We start from the raw sequence: 25,286 nt of genomic DNA, 5'->3' as shown, positions 1-25,286 counted from the left end.
AAAAATATCTCAATGAAAGTAGAAAAATAATATTAATGTACAACATTTTTTAAAGCTTGAGTTTGAAAATGAGAGTTAAAGTCCTCCACTAGAGGTTAAAAGTAACGTTTTGTGGTTTTGTATGAAGCTTTATCACAAGGCTTAATTATTTAGATAAATTCAGATACAAAAAAAGATACTGACCCTTTTCATAAACTGAAAATACATCCATAAAACAACAAAAACACTCATCCATTTTGAGCCCCAAACCCTGCTTCCTGTGTTCTGCTCTTTGGTCTCTTACAGACTGTTTTGGGCATATTTCTTCCCATGTGCTGTTCTATAAATAACACCAAAAAAAAAAAAAAACAGTCAACTGATATTAAAAATTCTTTTTATTTCAGACATGTGCTCCTCTGAAGACAAAGACACAAACAGTAAGGTAAAAAAAAAAATATAAATAATAAAATAAAATATTGAAAATAAAATAAGAATAATACATTTAAAATAGCTAAATAAATATTATACTGCAAAAATAAATAAGTAAATAAATCAAACATTAAAAAATAAAAAAAAGAATAAAAATAAGTCAATAAAATATTATAAAAGAATACAAATTCTGCATAAAAAGTAACTGAAAATTAAAATAAGGATAAAAATTAGTAAATAATAAAATAATTAAAATATGGAAAATTAAAAATAAGAATAAGTAAACAAGATTCTGGCCAAAAAAAATAGGCGGCCGTAGATTGTACTAAAAGTAAAAAGACTTGATATGCGATTCAGAACACACCCTTCATTTCCTGTGCGGATGGCGTATTTGTGCCACTCGCACAGGAAATGAAGACGACCCGATGGCCGAGCATTTTAAACAGCTCCATGGATGTGACCTGGACTCACTCAGAGCAGCAGGTAATGAGGCCGCGGAGATTTTTAAAAGTGGAGGAGGATTTATTTTAGAAGCTGAAAAAAATCTCTCTTCCTTTTATGGTTAATATTTTATTTGATCACTTATTTTTTTTATCCTTATTTTATTTTGATTTTCAGTATTCTAATTATTTACCCCCCCCCCCCCCCCCCCCCCCATTTTATTTTAATTATTTATTTATTATTTGTTTATTTAAAACCTACACATGTGAAATAAGCACTCCTCAGCCAAACTTTTTTTTAAGAACAAAATAATGAAAAATTTATCATTTAAAAAAATTATTAAAAAAAATGTTTAAATAAATAAAATACTGGAAAATATGGATAAAATAAGTAAATATGTAGATAATTTGAACTATTATTATATTACTATATATTTAACAAACTAAAATCCAATAAGGATATAATGAATAAATCAAATCAAATTAAAAGAAGTAAATAATAAATTAATAAAATATTTTAAAATAAAATAAAATAAAAAATACTGAAAAAATAATAAAAGAAGTAAATAATTAGAATATTGAAAAATAAAATAAAATGAGGATAAAATAATATATGTATGTAATTAAATTAAAAGATTTAAAAAAAGAATAAAATAAAATATTGAAAAAATAAGTAAATTGATAAAAAAAAACTGAAAAAAATAGAATAAAATAAACGAAAAATAAGAAAATAAGTAGATAAGCTCTTTAAGATATTTGATCAAGACATACAGAGACAAGGGTTACACGGCAATGTGTTTCTAATACTAATTCACACAAAGTCAGATCTAACATTTAAGACAGGCCTATATACTTACCTTTGTTTTTTTTAATGTTTTTTTTGTTGTTTTTTTTTTTAAAGATTTTTGATATTTAAATGCTATAAAACATTAAAAACCCACAACTTTTCAAAGCTTGTAATTGCACCTCGTTATTAACTCCCTCCCTAAAACCAGATGGGTCGATGTGAGCAGACAGGTTGCATTTCAGGAGAGCCAGTCCCCGCTCCTCTCCTGTCCTCTCCTCTCCTCTCCTCTCTGCTCCTCTCCGCTCCTCTGCGCTCCTCCGCAGCGCCCCGCTCCGGCCGCCCGCTGCACTGCGAGGAGAAGCCGTGTGAGCCCGGTGAGCGACTGCCGCTGAAGACACAACACCGCTGTCTGCACTCAGGTAAGAAAAAACACCGTCATATTTCTAGTATTTCTTCCAAAGCGATGTCTGCGCAATCACACCGAAACCCCGCAGCGAGCCGCCGACGCGCGAACCCAAAACGGTGCGTCGATATTCTCCATCGGCATTCGTCTTGTCACTTAATATTTTTTGCATGAGGTGGGAGAGGTTGGGCCTCGAAGCGGTTATACAAATATCATGCACATGAATGAAATGCATTTTCTCCTATCATATAGCAGAAAAAACTCCTGCAGCGGCTGATTTTGCGCGTTTTAGGCCTTTTTTTATGCAATTTGCGCGATCTCCATCTTCATCTCCATCGATCCTCCATCTACAACAAACAGGAGAAACGTGTTTTTGTTGCAGCCACCATCGCACCAGGAGCAGTCACCTCCCTCCGGCGTGTTTCTCCTTATTCCGTGCAAAAGCAAAAATGCCTCCATCATGCTCCGGAGCAGGTCCTCCTCTCGCTCCAGCCGCACGGAGATTGTCCTCGCGCGCCGTAACAACACTAATCCGACAGAATATTTATAATCTCATTATTAAAGGATCCCAGGAGGACAATAATGCATTGTTATTTCTCTAAAACACACAGCAGCTGCTTTTCTTTGTGTCGTCTGCTTTGATTTGCGTGTGAATTTGTGGCTCCACGTTTTTTCCCCCGCTCCCGTTATTCTGGATCTTTCGCTTCTTTCTTGCATCTGAGGGCCTAAATGGTTTCTAGCATAGCTGTACGTGCACCACTCATTCACTCCTTTTTTTCATTCCACAATCCTGCATCCAAAAGCAATGCACAACGAGGCGCCTGAGCGTGTTGCGTTTATTTGCATGTATGTGCATTTTGGGGCGTTATTTGAAGAGCAGATTCTGTGGGGAAGTCGGGGACGATGTTGCGCAAATGCCAAGCCCATTTTTCATTTGATCAACAGTGGAGAGTGTGCGCACAGCAGCGCAGCGTCGCCGCTGTCACACGCAGCCCGAGCAGTGAACCGGGCTGCTTATCTGACACATATGCGCTCCTCAGTAATCCGCCCGGGGTCAGTGCACAGGATCTGATGCGCAGTAGGTGCACGAAAAGCCAAAACAATAGGGCTTAACGCGCTGTTCGCATGTCAGGGTGATAATACCTGCGCTCTGATGGACTGGGATGGATTTGTTGGTCTCTTTCTTCGCCTCCTGACACACCTCTTTCCATCCTCATGGGGAAGAGCCAGTTTCTTGTTCCATTGATTTGTGCAACACGGAGGAGGGGAGGCGGGCGTGTTGTAGTCTGTAACTGCAGCTGGAAGCCATTCCGCGCGGACAGATGATCCGCGGACAGGAATGAAAGACATCTCAGTGTCATTTTGTGAATGTTTGGATAGACGCAGAACAGCCCGCTGCAAGTTTCTGCAGCGCTTTGGCACGAGCTGTTACCGGAGAAATGCGCACAGAGCAGCCTGACAGGGACCCCTCCCTCTTGCAGAACTGCTGAAGTTGGAGTTTGAATCCATTTCTCTAATTCAAAGCTCTTCAAATGGATCATAATGCAGCACTCACATGCTCATACAGTGTGTCCTTTGAATGCAACCCAGTCACCAGAAAAAATGTTTGTACGTTTCTGCAAACCGCACATACGTCACATTTGCACTTTATGTAGCTGATATGCTGAAACTTTACAACACTGTGTGGTTATGTTACACAAAAACTTGGTTATGATGAAGAAAAGTTCCTTTATTTTGGCTTAAATTACTTGCTTTGATGGCACAATCCCACCCGGAAAAGCAGCTTTGTGTTGGTAAAAAACAGCATTTTTTCAGGCACTATAGAGGCAGAAAAAGCACTGATATGTCGGGAAAAACAACTGCATTTCAGGCCAATATCACTTGAAAAAAAGCAGCAACATCTCGATAAAAAACATTGCTTCTCAGTCCATTATGTTGGAGATGAAAAGCAATGTTTTAATAAAAAAAACACTGCTTTTTAGGTCACTGTTAAGTGATCGAAAGACGTCGTGTCCTGATAAAAAGCGACCACTTTTTGATGTACTGTCCCGGGAGGCAAAGCAGCGATGTCTTGGAGAAAACAGACACTTTTGAAGCCACGATCATGGGAGAAAAAGCAGCAATGTCTCAATAAAAAACGTTAAAAAAATTTGGGCTATTATCTTGCTGGAACGTAACGTCTTTGTAAAAATGAACTGCTTTTGGGGCGCCCAGTGGCTCACCTGGTAGAGCGAGTGCCCCATGTGCTGCAAGTCCAACCTGTGTCCCTGCTGCATGTCATCCCCTCTCTCTCCCCCGTTTACTCTGAAAGCTGTCAAACAAAGGGGAAAACCTAAAAAATAATCTTAAAAAAGAAACAAAGAAACAAACAAAAACCCACCATTGTGCCAGGAGCGACAGTTCGCTACAAAACACCCAAATAAGGTACCTAAAAAGATGCTTTGTGCCACACTTTGTTGGCATAATCAAACTTGGTAAAGCATCGATGTCTCAGTAGAAAAACAGCAGCTTTTCATGGCAAAATCTCTGTTGGAAAATAGTGACAGATCACTAAAAACACCCACATTTGGTGGCTAAAAATCCACTGAAAACACAACAATGGTTTTGTTGTTTGTCGGTCTTGAGCAGTGGTCTGCAGGTCCCCTCATCCTCCTGAACAAAACAACTCAGCTGGAATACTACGTTATTTTAGAAACTTCGATATGACGCGTCTGAAACGTACAAAGGTTACTGTGGTTTGCAGATTTCGTACATCGTGAACATTATCTGTAGGTGATGGTGTGAGCTAAAGTTCGCTGTGCAGTTTGGTTTTGTCTCGTTCGTGTTTAGTTTTACACACAATTTTAACTTTGATTCAGTAAAACAAAAGTCAGATTTGGCTCAATTTTGCGCCAAACGTCTAATAAATGTCACTGCTGTTTGGCTTTACTTGGAGACAAACACGTGAGTGGTGTATTTAAAGGGATACTGCAGCGATTTTAGCATTTTACTAACATGAAGTGGGGAGCTTTTTAACCAGAGAACAATTAAGCTTTTCATTTTAGGCGTCACGGAATTCATTTAATTTATTTCATTTTATTTACAAAGCACAATAAAACGCTTCATACAGCAGTGCATGACAAGTGAATGCTTATCATATTAAAAAAAACAAAAACCCCAAAAAACAAGTCATAAAGTCTGGAGTTCAAGGTCAGTGAGTGCAGAGCTGAGCAGCTTTGAATCGTCTTTTCAAGGTGGTTTTGAAAGTCCTGATAGAGCTGCAGGTCCTCACAATACGAGCTACAGCGGACCAGCGACCAAAAACAGCCTGATACAAAGAAGAAGCTGCGTGTTTTCATTTCTCTTTGCTTAAAAAGAAAAAAGCACGAGTAAAAAGAAAAGGTTTGGATCAAAGATGCGTTTGAGTCGGAGCTTGTCAAGTCGGGTATTTTGTTGAAAACCATCACAAACCGAAGTTCATTTTTTTTAAATTGATGAAAAAAAGCTGAACCTAGCCTTCAGTTAACAGTTTTGAATTAATTATTAGCAGCGTGTTTTTGTGCTACATCCTCTGGTAGTTTATGGGAGACACTGAGCACTTGTCTCTAATAACTGTTGGAAACACCAGAGTCAGCGAGTCCAGGACTTTCATCGTCCATTCCCACAACAAAGACGCAGGTTCAAATCAATCGTCTGAATTTGGCAGCTGACTTCACTGAGTCATCGGCTTCGGAGACGTGTCCTCGAGTGTCAGGCGTTATGAAATGAATCCGCACTCGAGCGCTCCACTTAGCAAAGACTGATGGCCTCGTGTCCAAAGGTGACCTCATCCGGCAGCCTCAGCCTGAGGAGCTTAAGCTGGCAGAACCAACCACATCTCCGACATTTCTCCTCTGCAGTCGCAGCTTTCTGTCAGTTATTCAGCCTCAGAAACGTCCTGCCGAGGTGGAAATATTACACAATAAACTAATTACTCAACTTAGAGAAAATCCATCTGCAAAAACTCATTTTTTTAAAACTTATTTGTGAAAAAAATATTCCTCTTGTCGCCTGTTTTAAATGAGCGCACAGTAAATATATTTAGGTTTTGAACACATTTTCAGACTTCCCCCTCAGTTTCGGGAAGTCGTGATACAATTTTTTGGGCTCAGATATCTGCTTTAGGCCTGAAACTATTCAAACACTGACTAATCAGTCAAGTAACAGAAAATTAATCTGCAACAATCCAATTTTAAAGTATGTTTTAAGCAAAAATGCTAAATAATCTCCTCAAATGTGAGTATTTGCTGCATTTTCTTATGTTAAGAACAGTAAATATATTTAACAAGTTAGCAGAAATCTCCTTGAGTTTGGGGATGATTTTTTGACATTTTAATGCCTAAAGGATAACTGAAACTGAAAATAATCTGCATCTGCTTTAGACATGAAACTTTTAGTCAGTTGCAATAAAGTATTTTTAAGCAAAATGTCAAATGTTCCTCTCAAATCTTAAGATTTGCATTTTCTTCCGTTTTTAAATTAGTAAATTATTTTGCTTTTGAACAAATTTCAAGACGTCACCTTGAATTTTTGGAAGTTGTAATAATATTTTCTAACATTTATTACGAAAAACAATAGCTGATCATGAGAATAATGATTAGTTGCAAGCCTTATTTGTCATATTTTGGAATATTGGAAATATACATGTTTTTTCGATCTTCTTTTATTTAACTTTTTTATTTTTGTTTTTAAGACAAATCAATTCCAAACGTGTATCCTCGTGCAAAATATTACAGTTTTCTGTTTGCATGTGTGCATTTATTCTGGTTTATTCAGTTGCACAGTGAAAAAAAGCAGAATAGACCTGACAGAGTCGTAAACATCTGCCAGAAGAAGCTCCTCAGACGTCTTTCCGGTTGCGTCTTCTTGTTTAAGAGAAGAAGAAATGCCACAGCGGGCTTTAAACTGCATTCTTGTACGCAGTTAATTGGCACCATGCTGATGGAGGATTGGCTCATTTCACCAGTAGACGTCTGTGTGTGTGTGTCTGCGTGTGTGTGTCAGGTCGTAGCTCCGGGTCTTGTGCACATATTGAAACATGCAGCAGCTGGCGATGACTTTACTCTCTGCACCATGACAACACGATACGAAAAAAAAGCCTCATATTTTGAATTCCTGGCTGCAAGTAAAAGTCTTTAACTCCTCCTGCAAACTGGAGCTGAAAGAAGCTTCGATTATGTAACGTCTTGTTTTAGGAGGCTGAGAGGAGGATGTGTGGAGAGGTAGCAGGGTGTGGTTAACATCCTGGAGGTATGAAAGCAGAGACGGTAAATATACGTGACTGTTGGCACGGCGACAGCAGGGGCGTTGAGGAGCCGCCCGCGTGCAGGCCGGAGCTGCAAGATGTTTCCTCTCCGGTGCTTTTAGAGGGCAAAATGGAAAACGGGCTCCACCTTCAGCCCCTCGTCGTTTTACAGGGAGGTAGAGCCGGTCTGTGGCTGCTGGAGGCTGCGCGAGAACACAGAGAGGAATGATGAGGGAAAAGTAGGTCAGAGATACAGAGGCAGCCAAGCATGAGAGCAGCATCCTCGTCTCTCAGCTGAGCTCACAAGCAGCGCTGGTGAGCCGGCAGGACGAGACACGGCATCAGACAAACGCCTTTGTTTCTGTTTTTCGCACTGAAACCATTTCGAGATGAACCAGTTAGTCAGATGACGTGAAAACAAATTGACGAAATGTTGAATATTCTCCAAATCCAGCTTCTAAATTTGAGAATTTGCTGTTTTTATTCTGTTTAATGTCAATGTTTGTTTTTTTTTTGACTGCTGGTCAGACACAATGAGCGTTTTAAAGACCTCAACTCGCTCTGTTTTTTGACGTTTTATAGAAAACCCCTTTAACATCCAAACTCCCCTTGAATGCAGCATATTTTGAAGCTTTCAGCTGTTTACTCCGCCATGCATCAGAGCTGAAATGATTCTTTGATATTTTTATGGCTCAGACAGCTGCTGAAGACCTGAATCTATTCGAACATTCACTGATTAGTCAAATAATAGAAAATTCTTGCAGTTTTTGCAATTTTTGCAGTTATTTGTATACAAAAATGCAAAGTATTCCTCTAAAAGGTGTAGATTTTCTGTTTTTTATGAGTGTTTATTAAATATATTTAGGTTTTGAACAAATTTAAAGACTTTCCCTTGAGTTTTGACATTTTTATGGACGTTCAATTACCCAAATGATAAATGATGATGACAATAATCATCAGCTGGTCAGTTTAACACTCAAAGATATTTGTTTCATAATTATGTAAAAGACAGAAAAAAAGGATCAAATTCTTACATTTTTGAAGGCAAAACTAATACTTGCCGTTTTCTTGGTTGAAAAATAGCAGCGATTGATTAATTATCGAAGTGTGGTTGATTAATTCGTTGACTAAAAGATGACAATTGAATCAATGATTAATTGTTTTAGCCCTTTTTTCAAAGAAAAATGACAAAGAAATTCTGTTTTTGGCTTCTAAAATGTTATGATTTCCCAATTTTCTGCATTTTATATGTTAGCAGACATATTTATTTATTTTTTTTATTGTTTATTTTACAAAACAAGCAATGAAGACATCACCTTTGACTCTAAGACCCTGTGAAGGTCATTTTTTAAAAAAATTATATAGTTCCGACATTTTATTAAAGAAATAAAAATAATCATTTTTTCTTAAAGCAGTTATAAGCTTTTCATATAGACATAATACTGATACGATACGATACGGTACGATACGATACGATACAATACGATACGATACGATACGATACGATAAATCCCACAGTGGGAGAATTCACACATTGCAGCAGCTCAAGAGTCTGAAATCATAGAAAAAATGTGAAAAGTGATAAATAAGGATAAAAATACAAAAAAATGAAAAAAATAAAATAAAATCTATAATTTAAAGCAGTGAATTGTTGCACTTGGGACTCTCAAGAGACAGATTAGGAGGGTCATAACCGAAGCAGCACAGGTCAGATTTTAGTCGCTAAAGTGGGTCAGGCTCCCCCAAAAAACCTTTTAAAAGCATCCTTTCAAACTCTACACAAACCTGCATTTCGGACAGCAGGTGTGTTTGTTTCTCCCGAATATAAAACTGATGCTTTTGTGTAACATCAGTGGAGCAAAATCAAAAGCACATGTTCTTCTCTTACCTGTAAAGCTGTTAATTAAGCCAGGCAGTTTTGGTGTGATTTACCGCATTAAAATATCAGTCGTAGAGATAATAACAATAATTAGTATAATGGACCTGGATGGCATCTTAAGGCATCTGATGGTCCTCTAAAATAAACACTTCAGTTCACATCAGTTAATGGGAACCATGCCAGCTGATAATTAGTGATCACGCTCGACAGTCTCACAGGCAGATCGCTGGCAGAGCAAACGGTGACGACGCAGCGTAAGATGAATAACCTACAAAAAACACCGTTTGAAATGGAGCATGCAGGTCGGGTGGTTGATTAACAGCTATTTTTAGTATCTTATGCATCTTTTTTTGTATTTTTCACATCCACTAATTGCTTGCAGAATTACCTCTAACTCAAAATTGATTTTTTTTTATTGTTTGGAGTCCGGTGCTCCAGACTTAACTCTCTCAGCTTGTCATCTTCTTCTTCCTCTGTGTTTTTCTGTTTGTGTGTGTGCACTGCAGTCTCATGCCCTTTTACGGAGATTTGCGGTTTATTTAAGCTAATTAGGATCAGCTGACACACACTTTCCACTTAGGAGGACAATGGGATTCATCATTATAAGAACACAGCTGAGCAGTTCTGGGGTTTAAGGAGTCATTTACACCACAACACTTTCCTAAATGAGACGTTATATTTTGTTGCAGTTTGGCCTTTTGTTCATATGACAATGGTGTTTTTTGGGGCCTGAAACTGCATACTTTTGAAACCAAGTTATAGAGTGTAATCTTTTGAAATGCCACCCTTCTGTCGCCGTGTAAACTGGCGCTGCACGGATCCTGTGAGAACGGTGACGTCACGGCTGCACTTTAAGCATGCGTGTGGTTTTCTTCTGTAGTTGCAACACAAACTACTGGCAAACTTCGGCGTTTAAGTTTGTTTTTGCAGATCAATGTACACGACAATTGTTTTCACAATGTTACATTTCAATGTGGATTTTAAAAATAATGCAACGTGTAGCTGCACCCCTCTAGTTCAACCAAAGACACGAGGCGTTTCTCTCATTTACGGGCTTTTGTTACACAAGCATGCGGTCACACAAGTCAGTAACGCTGTGAGAACTAAAAACACACAAAGTCAAAACATAAAGTGATTAATACACAAGGTCTCACAGAAAATTCCAGTATCCCTGCACACAGGTCCTTCCAGAGACACATATCCGTATAATTCATCTTAAACCATGTTAACGGACACACAAAAGCATTATTTAATTCAAATATTAATGGGGAAATTAAAGGCACTTATGGCAGCTACACACAGGAAAGACTTATCCATTTTTGGTAGGGCTCTTTCTGTCTAAACATGACCTGTTTTCCTTAAGAAAAAAAAAAGAAAAAAACTGAAACCATTTGCTGTTGAGTTTTTGCTGCTTCGAGCTCCTCAAGCTGAGCGCCATCTAGTTCCATTATATCTGAGGAAAATATATGTGTTTAATTAAATTAATATTTTGCTCCACTTTGGTGCAGCCTGCTTTGAATTCAGGGGTAAACACACACACACACACACACACGCACAGTCTGAGCCTGCACGTCTCGCTGCCTGCTCGGTGCTCCTGGAGTTGTGTCAACATCCCTGTTGACCGAGCTCCTTGCAGAGCCGTCTTGCAGCGGGCTCTGCTCGGGAGTCGTGGGACCGTGCCAACATTACATTTTCACACGCCCCTGAGAGGAACAAGCTGCATCAGCAGACCCTCGAACCTTTTAACCCCTCGCGTAGCTGCGACAAAGACCGCTGTCATGCTGCCATTCTGCAGCAGGTGAAATGTGTGTGTGTTTTGAGGCTCTGGAGCACAAAGAGTGACAAACGGGTGTGTTAATGCAAGTAAAAGCGAGAAAAAGAGCCAAAAGTAACCATGAAAAGGGGAAATTAGCAGCAGCATCAGTGTCCTGTAAGACAGCCTCGCTGCAGTCTAATGTAAATATGATAATCAGTTCTTATCGGCGTCGAGTTTGTTTGCTCTCTAACCGCCGGAGCTCCCGGATGCAGAGTGAACGGCCTCTCACAGTCTGTGTTGGCAAGTGTGCAGCTTTCTTCTTGTTTGGATTCTGTCATGTGTGATGCCACAATGGCAGTTTTGTCCCGGAGCAGTGACAGGACACTATTCATGAGGATTTCTTTTTTTTCTTTTATTGGGACGCACAAATGTCTCTCTGTCATTTATTATGTATCTCTGGCATCTCCTGTTTCTATATTTATCTTTTTAAAAGATAAATTTGGTGTTATTTCTATGTTTTCAACAAAAAAAAAAATCCCATGAAAAAATCCAACAATGTGTGTGTCTGCATCATCCATCCCGCCATCTGTGTGGCGCTCAGCCTGCACTCAGACCTTTCAGTCGCTGTCTTATTTCAGTGATTCTGGTGTTTTCACCATTTGGAGCCAATCAGAGCTTTGTGGGCAGGATTAAAAATGGGGACGTTATGTTCCTGCGCAGGAGCCAGAAATATTAAGAAAGAAACGACCAGGAAAATATCGGCGATTGTCGAAGAGGTCGCTGCAGATGTGCAGGTCGTTGTAAGTGAACTTAAAGAGATAATAACTCCTAATTTTGGATATTTCTTGAATGATAATTGGTTAGTTAACGCCTACTAACAAATGCTGCTTCTGTGACGATTGTGACGTTGAAGAGACGGATATGTAACTTACTTCTGATTGGTTAGAGCAAAATAATAACAAAACAAGATGTCTGAAACTAAATGATAATTCAGTTTTCAAAAAACCTCTCAAAAAGGCTCAGTAATTTAATTTAAAAAGCTAAAAAAGCTATTGTAATTATAATCAAACTTTACTCAAACAGGAGGAATAGGTTCATTTTCTGGGGACTATTTTCAGCGGCGGATTAGTCCACATTCAGCCGGGCAGGGTGTGTGTGTGTGTGTGTGTGTGTGTGTGTGTGTGTGTGTGTGTGTGTGTGTGTGTGTGTGTGTGTGTGTGTGTGTGTGTGCGTGCGTGCGTGCGTGCGTGCGTGCGTGTGTGTGTGGGACTGAATTAAAGTAAACTGCATAGTGTGTGTTTATGGTAATCAGTCCCTCCATGGTGTTGCAATGTTGCAATCACAGCAATTATTGCAATTTAAACTAATCATGTATGAATTCTGCGTGCGGCTGCAGTTTAGGAGCCATTTACTCGACAGCGGTTCTTGCATGAAACGTTAAACTTTGGTTGTGATTTGGCCTTTCGGTCTAAAACGCAAACTTTTAAAACCAGGTTCCAAAGTGTGATTTTTTTTGCACTTTAAAAATATAATTGTTGGTGTAGGAGCTCCCTCCCAGGATTTGGGTGTGTTACTCTAAATCTTTTTTAAAGTGTTTTCTCGGCCACTTTCTCCCGTTCATGTTGTTTGCTCTGCGTGTGGAACTCTGTTTAAACATCCAAGGTCAGGAGATATGAATGTACACAGAGGGAAGGTCGCATAGCTGAGCCAAGTGTGCCTTCAGAGTGGCTTTTACTGGGTGGAGTAACCACGGCAACAGTTTAGGCATTACTGGCTGTAAAGAGGCGGTTGCATCACTGAAGAGTGTTTGGGGGGAAAAGCCTAAAAAAAAAAAAAAAAAAAAAAAAGCGTGGTGGAGGAAGCACTCGGATCCTTTGCTTGAAAAATCAATTAAACAGTGAAAATACTCGATTTCAAATAAAAGTCCTGCACTTAAAATCCTCCTCATGTTAATCCTGCATAAAAGTTAAGAAGTCTTTTCACTCAGTGTACTTAAATTATCAGAAGAAATATGCAAAAAAACATTTACTAAAACATTACCTCAACTACGTACATTTAATCAGTGTAGAATATTTTGTTTGCTGCATGATATTGATGGATGATTATTTAGTAAATTAATAATATAAACAGTCTTTGGATCTCCGAGAGATTAAACCGAGTCGTGTTTTTGTGCCAAAGAGGGAAAATAAAGATCAGAAGCCGACAAATCTGCATCACAAACACGGAAAAAGAGCAGTTTGGACCCCGGAATGTGTGTGTGTGTGTGTGTGTGTGTGTGTGTGTGTGTGTTAGTGTGTGTGTGTGTGTGTGTGTGTGTGTGTGTGTGTGTGTGTGTGTGACGGCAGTGAAAAAAATCACTATAATTCAAAGTGAAAACTGCTGATGTAACCAGCGGCTTGTGTTTAATCTGTCATGTAATCCTCTTTTTATGAGATTTGACGCAATTCACATCTCGCCGATTGAAGGAGCACGTCGGGACTGTGATGTTTACTTCCTGTTGTACAGTACGCAGTATTTACAGCAGAATGTAACTAAGTACATTTACTCAAGTACTGTACTTAACAAATTCTAGGTACTTGCACTTTACTTCAACTTGTTTTTTCATGCTACTTTGTACTTGTACTCCACTACATTTATATAATTGTTGTTTTTTAAAGAAATTTAAGTACCCAACAGTTTTTACACGTAAATCTGAAACAGCTTGTTGACTGACAGAAAATTAATTGAAGCTATTTTGATCACTGAAGTTATTTTCTATGAAAAAACGTTTCATGGTTCCAGCTCCTTAAATGTGTAAATTTGCTGCTTTTCCTTTAAATAATGTTAATAATGTTGATTTATTATTAGTGAATAGGTGTTACGGCGGGCTCTGGGTCATTGTGACAAACATTTCTCACTATTTTTACAAACTAAAAAATTGGTTAACTAATGAAAATAATCAGCAGATTAATCCATAATAAGGCTGCGATGGTATGAGATTTTTATGCTACAATAACTGTTTTAGAGTTTACCACAAATTATTATCAATTAAAGTGACGACAAAGAGTTGCCAAACAACCTCAAAGAGATACACAGTTACAAAAAAAAAACTTAAATTACCACAAAAACAAACAAAAAAAGAATAATTTTCCTCAAAGAGGCACAAAACGAACAGCAAGGAAACCACCACAGTCTGTGTGTCTTGCTCCTGTGTAGCAGAGGTGGCGGGGCCCCTGCACATCTTTGCCCAGGGGCCCATTGTCTCATAATCAGCCCACGCCACCATTCAGCATCTCAGTGACAATGCTAATGCTGAAACATGGCGCTACATGACACCCTCTTGTTCAGAGGAGGTTGTTTAGGAAGTCCAGCTAATGACAGCGAGGACGGCGTGCACATGGGCAGCAGGGACTATTTTTATCAGTCAGGCTGTAACATGAGGCGCCGACCCCACGTCAGGACGTATAAATAACTGCTTTTCACTGACTCAGTGTCTGTTTACATCTGGTGGTGACGGACTGCACGCCGGAAGACAAAGTGTCCACAAAGTGCGCCATCATTATACTTAATCCCTAAAACCAGGTGTTCGTCCTGTCAGCTGCTTCGAGTGCAACGTGTGTCGCTTGTTATCTGTTACGTGACGCGTCCCGGACTAACTGATTTATTGCTCTTGTGCAGCCTGACCTGCGACTGGCAATGGACTACGTGAACAACACCTCCAACAGCTACACCTCCGGAGACACCATGAGCTCCTCCTTAGCCAACATGACCATCAACGACCAGCACCACCAGGAGAACGGCGTCCAGATGGGACACAGAAGCCCCGGAGACGCCAAAATGAAAGGTCAGACATCAGCCGAGTCCAGTTTTATTAATATAACCCACAATCACAAGACTGCTGGCACCGTCTGACCTTACTGTCTCGATTCAGACAAGAAAAAAAACCCAGAAATCGGAAACAGGGAAAAAATGGAAGAAACTTCGAAGACAGAAAAGAATAAACAAACAAACAAAAAAAATAGACATATTAGTACGAACAACAAAGAGATGCCTCTGCGATGATCCCTCAGGATCACATTTCATGCTTTTCATTCTTCATTTTTTGATCATTTTGAATGTGTTCATGCATATATCGTACATTTTGGCAAGATTAAGTATTGTAGTTTAATCTTTGAATTTGCAGTTCAGCTCCTACAATAAGTCTAAAATACACCGTGGAAACTAAATAGTTACATTCAGACTGTTACGTGCAAAAAAAAAAAAAATCTCCACTGAAACCCATTAAAAAACTGACATTTTTGATCCCATTTTTTCATCTAAAAACACAGTGTCATCATGACAAAAAAGGCATTTAAAGGGTTAAAACTTTTTGATATTTATGATTAGGATTGATATTGGTTAAAACGTTAACTCAAGCTTGATTTTAATTTTAATTTGGTCTAAATAATCAACCTAAAATCACTTGCAGGTGTTTGATTGGCTGACGTTGCTTCTCGCTGAATGATGTCACTTTTTAATGTATTTTTATTGCAAAAGCCCCCAAAATGCGCTCACCCACATTTAGATTGATTAGCAGCTGATTATTTACGGTTATTTACGGTTATTTCGCTCAGTGTTGTTGTCTGTGACGTAATCCTGATGACATCATTCACGTTATCTTCTTATCATTACGTCATGACTCCAGTATTCGGATAAAAGCGCAACTTTTCTGTCTTTCAGCCGTTAAAAATAAACACAAAACTCATTTCTCCTGAGTGATATTTTTAGTTTTCAATCAGCAAACCTGAGTCCAGTTTCCAAGGTTACAACAAATTAACTGACGGATGATGACAATTATCTCTGCAGCATAAATGAGTCTGAAAAAAAACAGCTTTACAAAGATAAAAATAGCTTTAATGCAGATTTTGAATGTGCAGCAACAACATAAATGCACCTGATGTCTGAGATCAATAATATATTTATATGCTTAAATTTAAAGAGAAGTTATGAATGGACATGAAGCACCTATGAAAACAAACGTGTGCTTAATATTTACCAAATGTTTTATTATTTGACTTTATCCACTCAGTCATTATATCCACATTACTGATGATTATTTATTAAAAAATTCATTGTGTAAATATTTTATGAAAGCACCAACCATCATCCTGCAGTGTCATCTTGATTTTGAGATATTTTGTCAAAAATATTGTGATATTTGATTTTCTCCATATTGCCCAGCCCTAACTAAACAGTGATATTATACCAACATAACCTTCAGTAGCTGCAAAAATTATTTGTGTTTGTTGAAAATCGAAAAACATTTTCAAATAGATGTTCATCACAATATAAAAAAAATGTAAAATTACATTAAAAAAAACAATATTTCTTATGTGTGAAACAAAATCTATAAAAATCATTAATTGTATTAAATATTATATATTAAAAATATATATATTATATATGTAATATATTATTATTTTAAAAAACTGTAGAATGATAACATTACATTCTGTAAAGGATAATTTTTATTAAAATTAAATGAATATTGATATATATTATTTAATGGTAATATTTTATTTTAACACCCTCACTATCCTCCTATATTTAAAAATGATATAAGCAATTAATAAATGATTCAAACTGACCATAATGTCTTTGTAAGCAGATATATGGTCTTTTAAATGTTAATTATAATGATAGAGTTGCTATTGTGTAAAATATGCTTTTCAAAGAGGTGTAATAAATGACACTTTTCATTAGTAAACAAATAAAAACATCTTTAAATATGATTTTAGTGACATTATAGTGTGTTTTAAACCATTTATGTAATATTTATTAACTGCTTATAGATGCAATTTAAATATTTCTAGTCACGTGACCCTGCTGATAAACTTTTCGGCTCCGTTACTGAGGCTTAATGTTAGCACTTTAATCCCAGAAGCATATTCTTAAATTCATCTCTAAGAGAAGATGAAGAAGATTCATATAAACATGTACAGTTTCCTAAAAGTCTCTGTGGTCTGTGCAGAATCGAAGGCCGAGCCGTTTCAGCCGAGCTTTGTTTTAATCCCGCTTTTACATAATGGGACACAAGACATGCTTGACTGGCCCCGAGTGTCCGACTGCAGCTGCACTTCGCTCCGTAATCCAGCCGGCATCTGGGTCAGAACGAGCTCCTGTCTCCGTCCTGAGTCACTGTACGCCGATTCACATCGCAAACAATCAGGCTCTGCATCACGCACAGAAAAAAAGGGTTATTAATAAATGTCTCGTTTGTCAGAATGTCTCAAAATAAATGAATAAACAAAGAGCGCAGACAGATTGTTCTTGCTAATAATCAGTTTCAGTTTCTTCCCTCTCGTCCCTTCTTACCAACCGTATGGCTCGTTAGTGCGTAGCCTAGCGTTCCCCAGTTTGCAGCCCTCTCTAGTGCAGTCGTTCTCCCCGTTTCCACTCCTCATCATCTCGCGTGCAAACAGGAAGCAGCAGCACACACACTCAGGTCTGTCTGCAGAGGTTCGCAGCACTTTAATCAGCAGCGAAACTCACAGTGAGTATCTCCTGCATGTGATCGTACAAGACGTAGATGGAAAAGTGTTTGTAGAGTGAAGTTAGTTGTGTTGTTAGTTTAGAGGAAACGTAGAGTAGTGAATTGGGGTCATTGCGGTTTTAAAATGCAAAATTTCCTTTATAAACTCATAAGGATATTGTAAATCTTTAATTAATAACCCCGGCTATTATCTGAATCAGTCAAAATCGGGTTTTATTGCCAAGGACATTTAAATATACAAGGAATTTGACTTTGTGTTTTGGTGCAAGACAATAAACATAAAGGAAGAATAAAACAATACATTTTAATAGAATAAGACATAAAATAAAAACATAGAAGCAATACAAAAATTTCAGATTTGCCTAAATTACTGAACTCAGCAGGCTTATATTTTGGAGAGGCATCTGTATGAGACAGGCTTTTAATTCCTTTCACACAATTATTTATTCAAACTTTTGAAACCTGGGCAAAAATGGCTTTATTTTATTCAAAAATCAAAGAAGAAATAACCAAGAAATTAGCAAGAAATCTCTGAAAAGTACAAGAAAATTACCTGAAAATATGTCAAAAATACAAACAAAAAAAAAAAAATACAAAGAAAGAAATAACCTGAAAAAAATGCTTAAAAATGTATTTTTAAAAATTCGGTTTAAATTTAATACATAATTATGAATATAATAATGATAATAATAATAATAATAAATGTTATTTATAGGGCACTTTTCATGCTAGGAATGCAGCTCAAAGTGCTTCACAATAAGCTGATTTAGCTTCTCCATCATAAATATTGTTAATATCAGGATTTTAAACATTGTAATATGGTGTAATAGCTTAAATATTGTGGTGTTTTTGCTTTAACTTTGACATTTTTATGAAGTTATGTGTCTTCTGAGTTTCTGAGGGTCTAAATGTGTTTCTCAGAGTTTCCTGTTTATTATCTAAAAACTTTTTTTTTTCAGAAAATAATGTCACATTATTTAAAATGACTGTTTTAGGTAAGAAAAATGGTGTCATAATTAAATTTAAGACCTGTTTTTATATGTTTTAATGGATTTTTCTGGTCTCTAAAACATTTTAACCATTTTAATTCTGTTTCACAGCTCACGTGAACTTTACTTGTGGTTGATTTAACAAGTTTTTAACAATAATGACGGCTGAAAAATAACACTGAAAAAAAGAGAATTGTTAACCATCTTAAAATACCTGCTTCAATATCAAGTGATTATTCAAAATATGACAAACTCCTTCTCATTGCTGTATTTTAAAGCAGTGGATATGTGACAAACCTCCGTCAGTTACGCAGTGGCACCGCAAACGTACCCTGTGTCACACCCTTAGAAAGACCAACGGCACGAGTGGAGGGGGATGATGGTCTATTTTAAAGGACTTGGTCTCCTTTTTAATGTATCTGCCTTTTTCAGTATAGATGGTAGATTTTTTATTGTTGTTATTCATTTATTTTTATTTATTTATTTTTTAATTTTATTTTTTTATTTATTTATTTTTTCTTGATTTTTCCTTTATTATTCATTAATTCATTAATATATTTATTTATCTATGTACTTATTCATGTATTTATTCTTTTGCCCTATCTATTTTTTCATTATTATTATTATTATTATTAAGTAATTTTGTCTTTTAAATCTGAGATGTTTCTGAGAATTTGGAGAGCACTCTGCTGTTTAGTTATCGAGTCAATAAAAAATCTTAAAAAAAAAAACCCAATTGATTAAGTCCGATTAACAAACTGCTTAAAAGTCGAGTTGAAGAAACTTAATTAGTTTAAGTGTAACCGACTGAAGTGATTGTTTTAAGCTGGTCAGCAGTTCTTTTTTTTCAGCGTAGCTCCGGCTTGACCTCCGGTTTACCTTTAATTCACAGAGGATGAAGCGGCGCCCAGTGAAAGCGAGGTGAAAGCTGCGTCTGACCTCAGTGACGAGGCGGTGAAAGCCGGTACGCCCGCCCGCGCTCCTCGTGTCATGACGGCTTTATTAACCTGACCCTCATTTGGCATGTTTCAGTTTGTGTTTAGTTTCATTTCTCCTCTTTTATCAATAACTTTACTTTCGTTTCAGAGATAAAATCGAAGAAATGTGCTTCTTACTTTGTTGATTTTCTTCTGACTCACAGTTTTTATGATTTCCAGCTCGCTTTGGTTTGAATTTGTTTGCTAATGAATGCTTCGAACCTGCTTTTTTGATATTTATAGCCAACTGGTGCATGTGTTTTTGCAAACAGAGAGAGTTTTTTTACACAGTGAACAATCAGCAGCTCACCGGCTGCAGATCGCTGACCGGCATGGAGAGCGGTGGCTCTGTGTGCCTGCAGGACTCAGTCTGGGTCGAGTCACGCTTTGATCACACAGACTGAGAGTGACAGCGAGGTGGAGACGAGGGTCATCAGGTCGAAAACTGCTCCTTGATCTATTAAAAAACATGAGAAATACCACAACACGACGTCAGGAGGCAGATTTAGCTTCGGTAAACCTGAGGACGGTCTGTCAGATTAGGGTGAGATTTAATCTGTTCTTCTGACTGACTGACTGACGTCCGTTTATCCCGCAGCAGAGGCGCCCGCGGAGGAAGGCGCTGTCGGAGCCGAAGCGCCCGAGCTCCCCAAAAAAGAGAGCGCCTCATGTGAAGACGAGGGGCAGCTCGGTACGCCTTTCGGTCTTTGAGCTCCCGCCTCTTTTCAAGCTGCTTCTGCTTTCAGTTTTTTTTCTGGTTTGGGAAATATATTTGGTTTTTTTTTTCGCTGATGAGAAGATTGATGCCACATTTGATGTCTGTGTAATAAATATGAGGCTTCAGTCAGCAGCTGGTTAGCTTAGCTAGCATAAAGGCTGGAAACAGAGGGAAACAGCTCGCCTGGAGAAACTTAAATCTCTCTGATTGACAGTTTTGCAACTACTGTTTATTTATTTAGTTATTCATTTAGTTTTTTTTTTTTGTTTTAATTGACAAACCGAACATTTTTCCAAATTTTAGGTGAAAGGTACAGCACAGTCAAAAAGAAAAACAACAATATATCTGAAATATTCAAGAAAAAATGAAGTTTACAAAGTATATAATGACAAATAAACAGACGAGAAAATAAGTAGGTAAATAAATAAAAATCAGGAAATCAAGCAAAAAAAATATTGTTTTTATTTAGCAATAATCAGTTAATTGTGCAAATTTAACAAAAACAGCAGAGTTTTAACCAGAATGCTGTTTTCTTGTTTCCAGTTTGTTATAATAAACAAACCAGCTGATTTCAGCTTCATGTTGCACGTTCAGACGTCAGACTGGCATCGACCTTTTCATCTGACACGCTTCAGGAATAAGTGCTGGACTTCTTAAGTTTCTACTTAAACAGCTGCTGTTGTGTTTCTGCTGATTTTAAAAAATGAAGCTTACAATGTTTTTCTTTCAGCATCATTATTGGGAAAGTTTTTGGGGAGTTTATTCTCTGGCTTCTTTCTTTTTTTTTTTTTTTTCCCTGTGCATGCTCTGATGGTCGATCCTCTGCTGCTTTCATGATCATAAACAGACTCCAACATGTTCTGTTTTTAAATGAAAAAGATGGTTACATCCTGGCTATTTCAGAATGAAGGGAATGTGCCAGACCGCAGGCAGATTTAAGACTCCTGCGATCTGTTAAACAGATGCAGCGCTCCCGGTGGCGGGGAACGCCAGAATAATGTTAAAAACAGCTGAAGTACCACATGGAGCACCAGCTTAAGTGTGGTACGGCTGCACCGCGTCACAGAAAACAGTGGTCGTTTGCATATTAATCTGCTTTTGAGTGATTTATTTAACAGTTATTTGCTTTGGGCTTCCTGCTGTTTGTGGGCTCTGTATTGATTTCTCTGCAGTGAGTGAATTAATCGCTCATGAATGACAGAAACTCATTACTAATGTCTTTTTCCATTTGCCTCATCATGTTTCAGCAGCAGGAGGAGCAGCTTCAACAGGTAGGCCGTTTCCTCTTTTATCGATCGCACTTAGACTGCATTTATTTACTGCAGCAGATATAGATATGAATACAGTTCGAGCTGCAGGTGGACGAAACGATCTGCTCTGCAATCTGTTCTCATAGTGTGTGTGATACCTGAATAGTTCTGCATTTTTGCAGGGTTTAGTTATAAAGCATAAATAAATCCAACCACCTTTGAAACCTTAGCAAATTTTAAAAAAGATGACAAGAGGCCAGTGGGCTACTGAACAAGAAATGGCCCAAAAATTAGCAAGAAATTTGTAAAAACCAAAAAGATAAAATGAAATAAAAATTGAATTACGGGGCGTCAGGTGGCTCAGTGGATAAAGCAGGCGCCCGATATATGAGGGCAGTGTCATTGCTGCAGCGGCCGTTGGTTTAATTCCAGCTTGCAGCCCTTTGCTGCATGTCATCCTCTCTCTCTCCCCCCTTCATGCCGGCAATCTCCTGTCCTAAAAATTAAAAAAAAAAAAATGTAAAAAATTAAATAAAAAAATTAAATTAAAACACAAGAAAAATACCAGAAAAATAAGTTTAAAAAAATAAGCAAAACAAACAAAAAACAAAAAACATGAAAATGGCCTTAATAAGTGAAGAAAAATGAAAGTAATTATTCATTTCATGTATTGAATCCCTTTTATTGGAAACAGATTTAAATATAAAATGACATTTTTACTTTTTTTGGATAACTTTCTAATAACCTCTTTTTTAAAACTTATTTTTAGGTAACTTTCTTTTCACCTTTTATGAATTTCTTGCAATTTGTGGGACGTTTCTTGCCAAGTTGGTTACTGCCTTTTTTCCCCCCACGGTTAAAGGAAAAAGCAAAAAGAAGCATTAAACCAGTTTGCTGAGGTGTCAAAAGGTCAAATAGGTCATGAAAGGCATCTGAACGCAGCACAGGCAAACTGACAATCCAGGTTTCAAAAAAGGCGTTTGCAGTTAAAGCATTTATTAATGAACACCCACAAAATGATCATTTTCATATCAGCTACTCATCCCGAATTATGCTGAATTCTTGAAAAAAACTCTGTTTTTCTCGTATGCCTCTATGGTGAACGAAGAATCCAAAAACTGAGAAAATCGTTTGTGAATTGAAGTAAATGGTTTCCATGTTTAAACTGAGCTTAAAGTAAAATTTATCTATTTTCTCCAAAGCCAGACTTCAGTTTTTTATGGTATCATGTGATTCTAGTGAAGCCAAACTAACAATTTAAAACACAAAACTCACACAATAACACAAACTTACTGACGGATCGAGGATTTCGTTATAACACAAATAAATTCAACTATTTAAACCTTTGAAACCTAAGCAGATTGGTTTGATTTCTTAAAAAAAAATGGGAAAAAGGCAATGATCAACTGACCAAACCACAGCTGTAAAAATAATTAAATAAAAATAGAATAAATAGAAGAAAAATACCTGAAAATAAGCAAAAATAAAAAAAAATAACCTTAAAGAAATTCTGAAAAATACAAATAATTAAGTATGTCTGTGATCTCTTCAGAGCCAGGCTCCATTGATTATTGTGGTTTGATTGGTTATTGTGTGATTTTAGGAAATCCAAACTTATGTTTTAAAACACTGAAGTCACACATAAACACAAACTAACTGATGGAGGCAGCAGTAGACCGGCAGCTTCCACGTTCAGAGAGGTAAAATTACTGTTTGGCTTTGAAGAGAGCAAAGATGAATTTAGCTTTTAGTTCAGGTCTCTGGAAACTGTGACGTAAATGTAGGGTTGAGGAAATGTTTTTATTAATTGGCAAATTTAATTATCCTTTTTATGTTTTTTTTAAACTCTTGTTTAAAAATGCATTGTTTAAATGCTAAATAAATGCAGAAATTTATTGCGTATTATTTTTATTTTACACTGTGTAAGTTAATAGTTGTTGTGGTGTCACACTGCAGACTCCAGGCAGTTTTATAGCTGCACAAAGCAAAAGTTCAGAGGTGCAGTTTTTTGGGGGGATGCACTATTTTACAGTCACAAAGGAGTTTAAAAATGCGTTATTTCTTATTTTAATCACTTTTTTTACGATATAAATGTATTTTTTGTGGTCTGTTCATCGTGTTCACTGGAATGCATCATCTGTCGTCTGTCACCCCAGTGTGATGCATTACTGTCCATTTCCATCTCATTTTACGTTCATGAAGCACCACTGATCACGTCTTGCATCGTCACCTTTTATAGCTCTCTCTGTGTGTTCCTGGTTTATTAAAACTATCTTTTGATTTTCCTCATGGGTTTCTTTTTCACTTCTCTGATTATTATTTTCTTGTTTCAATGGGGAGATGGAAAACAAGTGCTGTGAATGTCACCATTAATCTGCTTTCCAAACACAATTAGCAAAGCCTGGTACTGGAGTCTGCGGCGAGTTTGCGTTTTCGGGGTCAAATCCTGCTGTAGACGGAGCTGCTGGGGAGGGCGCTGACTTCATGGGAGCTTCCTGCCCCGTGGACCCAGGAAATGAGGCGGCGGAGGAGTGTGGGAAGAGTCTAAGTGGCTCTTTATGGGCCTCTGAAGACCTCGAGATAAGACGAGATGCACCGGCCGGCGGGAGGAGCCCTGAGCGGAGCGGAGCTGTGGACTCTCAGAGGGCGATCAGCCTGGACGCCTCAGAGTGCCTGACGGAAATGAGCAATCTGTCCGGGATGTCTTTAGTCCGAAGCGCCGCTTTGGAAGATCTGACATCCATCGGAGACAGGAGCTTCAGCCAGGGAGAGGAGATTTACTCCGAACAAGATGGAGAGTCCAAAAACGTCCCTGAAACACAAAACGCCCAAAATCTGTCTCATTCAGAAGATCCTCACAACATTTCCGAGAACATTTTAACCGAAATGCCAGCCGACCCAGCGGCTGAAAACAGCAGCAGTGACTCATCGTTACACAGGGCCGGCCATTCAAAGCCCGACATTAATAATGACTCAGACATGATTGTGGCTCAGACCACCCGTACCGCCGAGCTGCAGAAAACTCCCCCCCAGACCTCCGCAGCCAGAAAGTCTTTGGTGCCGGTGGCTGTTTTCAAAGGTCTGTTTGCTGTCATGTTCACCAGACTCCTCTTCAGTTTCTTCCACTTGTTTCTTTTACAAAGCAGCTTCTACTGTTTGTCATGCTGCACTCTCCCTCCGAGTTTTTTACTCTTATCGGACCCGAGGAGAAGCTTGTTGTCCTCCCTCCCCACTTTTTCTTTCATGTCTCCATCTCTGCTCACTCTGCTGGTTTATGCAGCCCCCCGAAAAAAGAAAAAAAATCCACCTTTTTGGTTTCCACGAGCACTTTGTGTCACGATGCATGCTGCATATCACCAACATTTGGTTTCATTTCTTTGCCATGTGAATGTGTTTAGGCACACACTCGGTAGTCCTGGAAATGAAAGTTATTAAAGCTAAAATCTCATCATCTGCTTCTCTCTTGTGTCTGTAGCTTCAGCAAAGATGGATAACGGCGCTGCAGATAAGGTATGTGACCGTGAACATTATGACCATTTCTTTTATTAAAGGCATAATTCTGGTTTATTACAATTTGGAGCATATTTTTTAAGGTTTGTCAGACTTTTCTATCAGTTATTGAACCATTGATCTGGAAATATGGGAAGCGAGAAATATTCAGTCAGAGGTTGTAAATAAATCTCCAGGTTGAACAGAAGTAGTTAGAAAGGAAAATTAAGGCAGGCTTGCTGTGGTTTTGTGCACACACACATTTATTTGTGCAATGAAAGATGAATGTGCTTTTAAATCTTTAAAAATTTACCTCCACCAAAAGTGGTTTAGATAATCCGGTCAAAAAAGTTTTATAATCCACAAAACACTGCTGGAGGTTCACAGGGAAAAGGCGTTGCACTCATAATTGAAGC

General features: G+C 37.9%; 1 protein-coding gene across 14 annotated transcripts in view; it reads left to right on the top strand.

Moving 5' to 3' along the window:
* The first annotated feature begins 405 nt into the window (after positions 1-405).
* LOC121958441 (microtubule-associated protein tau-like) overlaps positions 406-25,286 on the top strand; it is a 58,558-nt gene continuing 33,677 nt past the window's right edge. For 6 of the 14 annotated variants that reach the window (XM_042507364.1, XM_042507362.1, XM_042507355.1 and 3 more), the window contains exons 1-6: positions 11,632-11,736; positions 14,594-14,759; positions 19,329-19,400; positions 20,012-20,104; positions 21,379-21,402; positions 24,857-24,891. In XM_042507364.1, the coding sequence (XP_042363298.1) occupies positions 11,632-11,736; positions 14,594-14,759; positions 19,329-19,400; positions 20,012-20,104; positions 21,379-21,402; positions 24,857-24,891 (495 nt within the window). Of the gene's footprint in view, positions 422-1,843; positions 2,055-11,631; positions 11,737-14,419; positions 14,498-14,593; positions 14,760-19,328; positions 19,401-20,011; positions 20,105-21,378; positions 21,403-24,856; positions 24,892-25,286 lie in introns of those variants that run through there. The other 8 variants (XM_042507363.1, XM_042507354.1, XM_042507359.1 and 5 more) reach the window with 7 other exon arrangements.

This window comes from Plectropomus leopardus, chromosome 19, assembly GCF_008729295.1.
Source record: "Plectropomus leopardus isolate mb chromosome 19, YSFRI_Pleo_2.0, whole genome shotgun sequence".
Classification (NCBI taxonomy): domain Eukaryota; kingdom Metazoa; phylum Chordata; class Actinopteri; order Perciformes; family Serranidae; genus Plectropomus; species Plectropomus leopardus.
The sequence above is the reverse complement of the archived record's forward strand: the minus strand, read 5'-3'. Positions and strand labels throughout refer to the sequence as shown.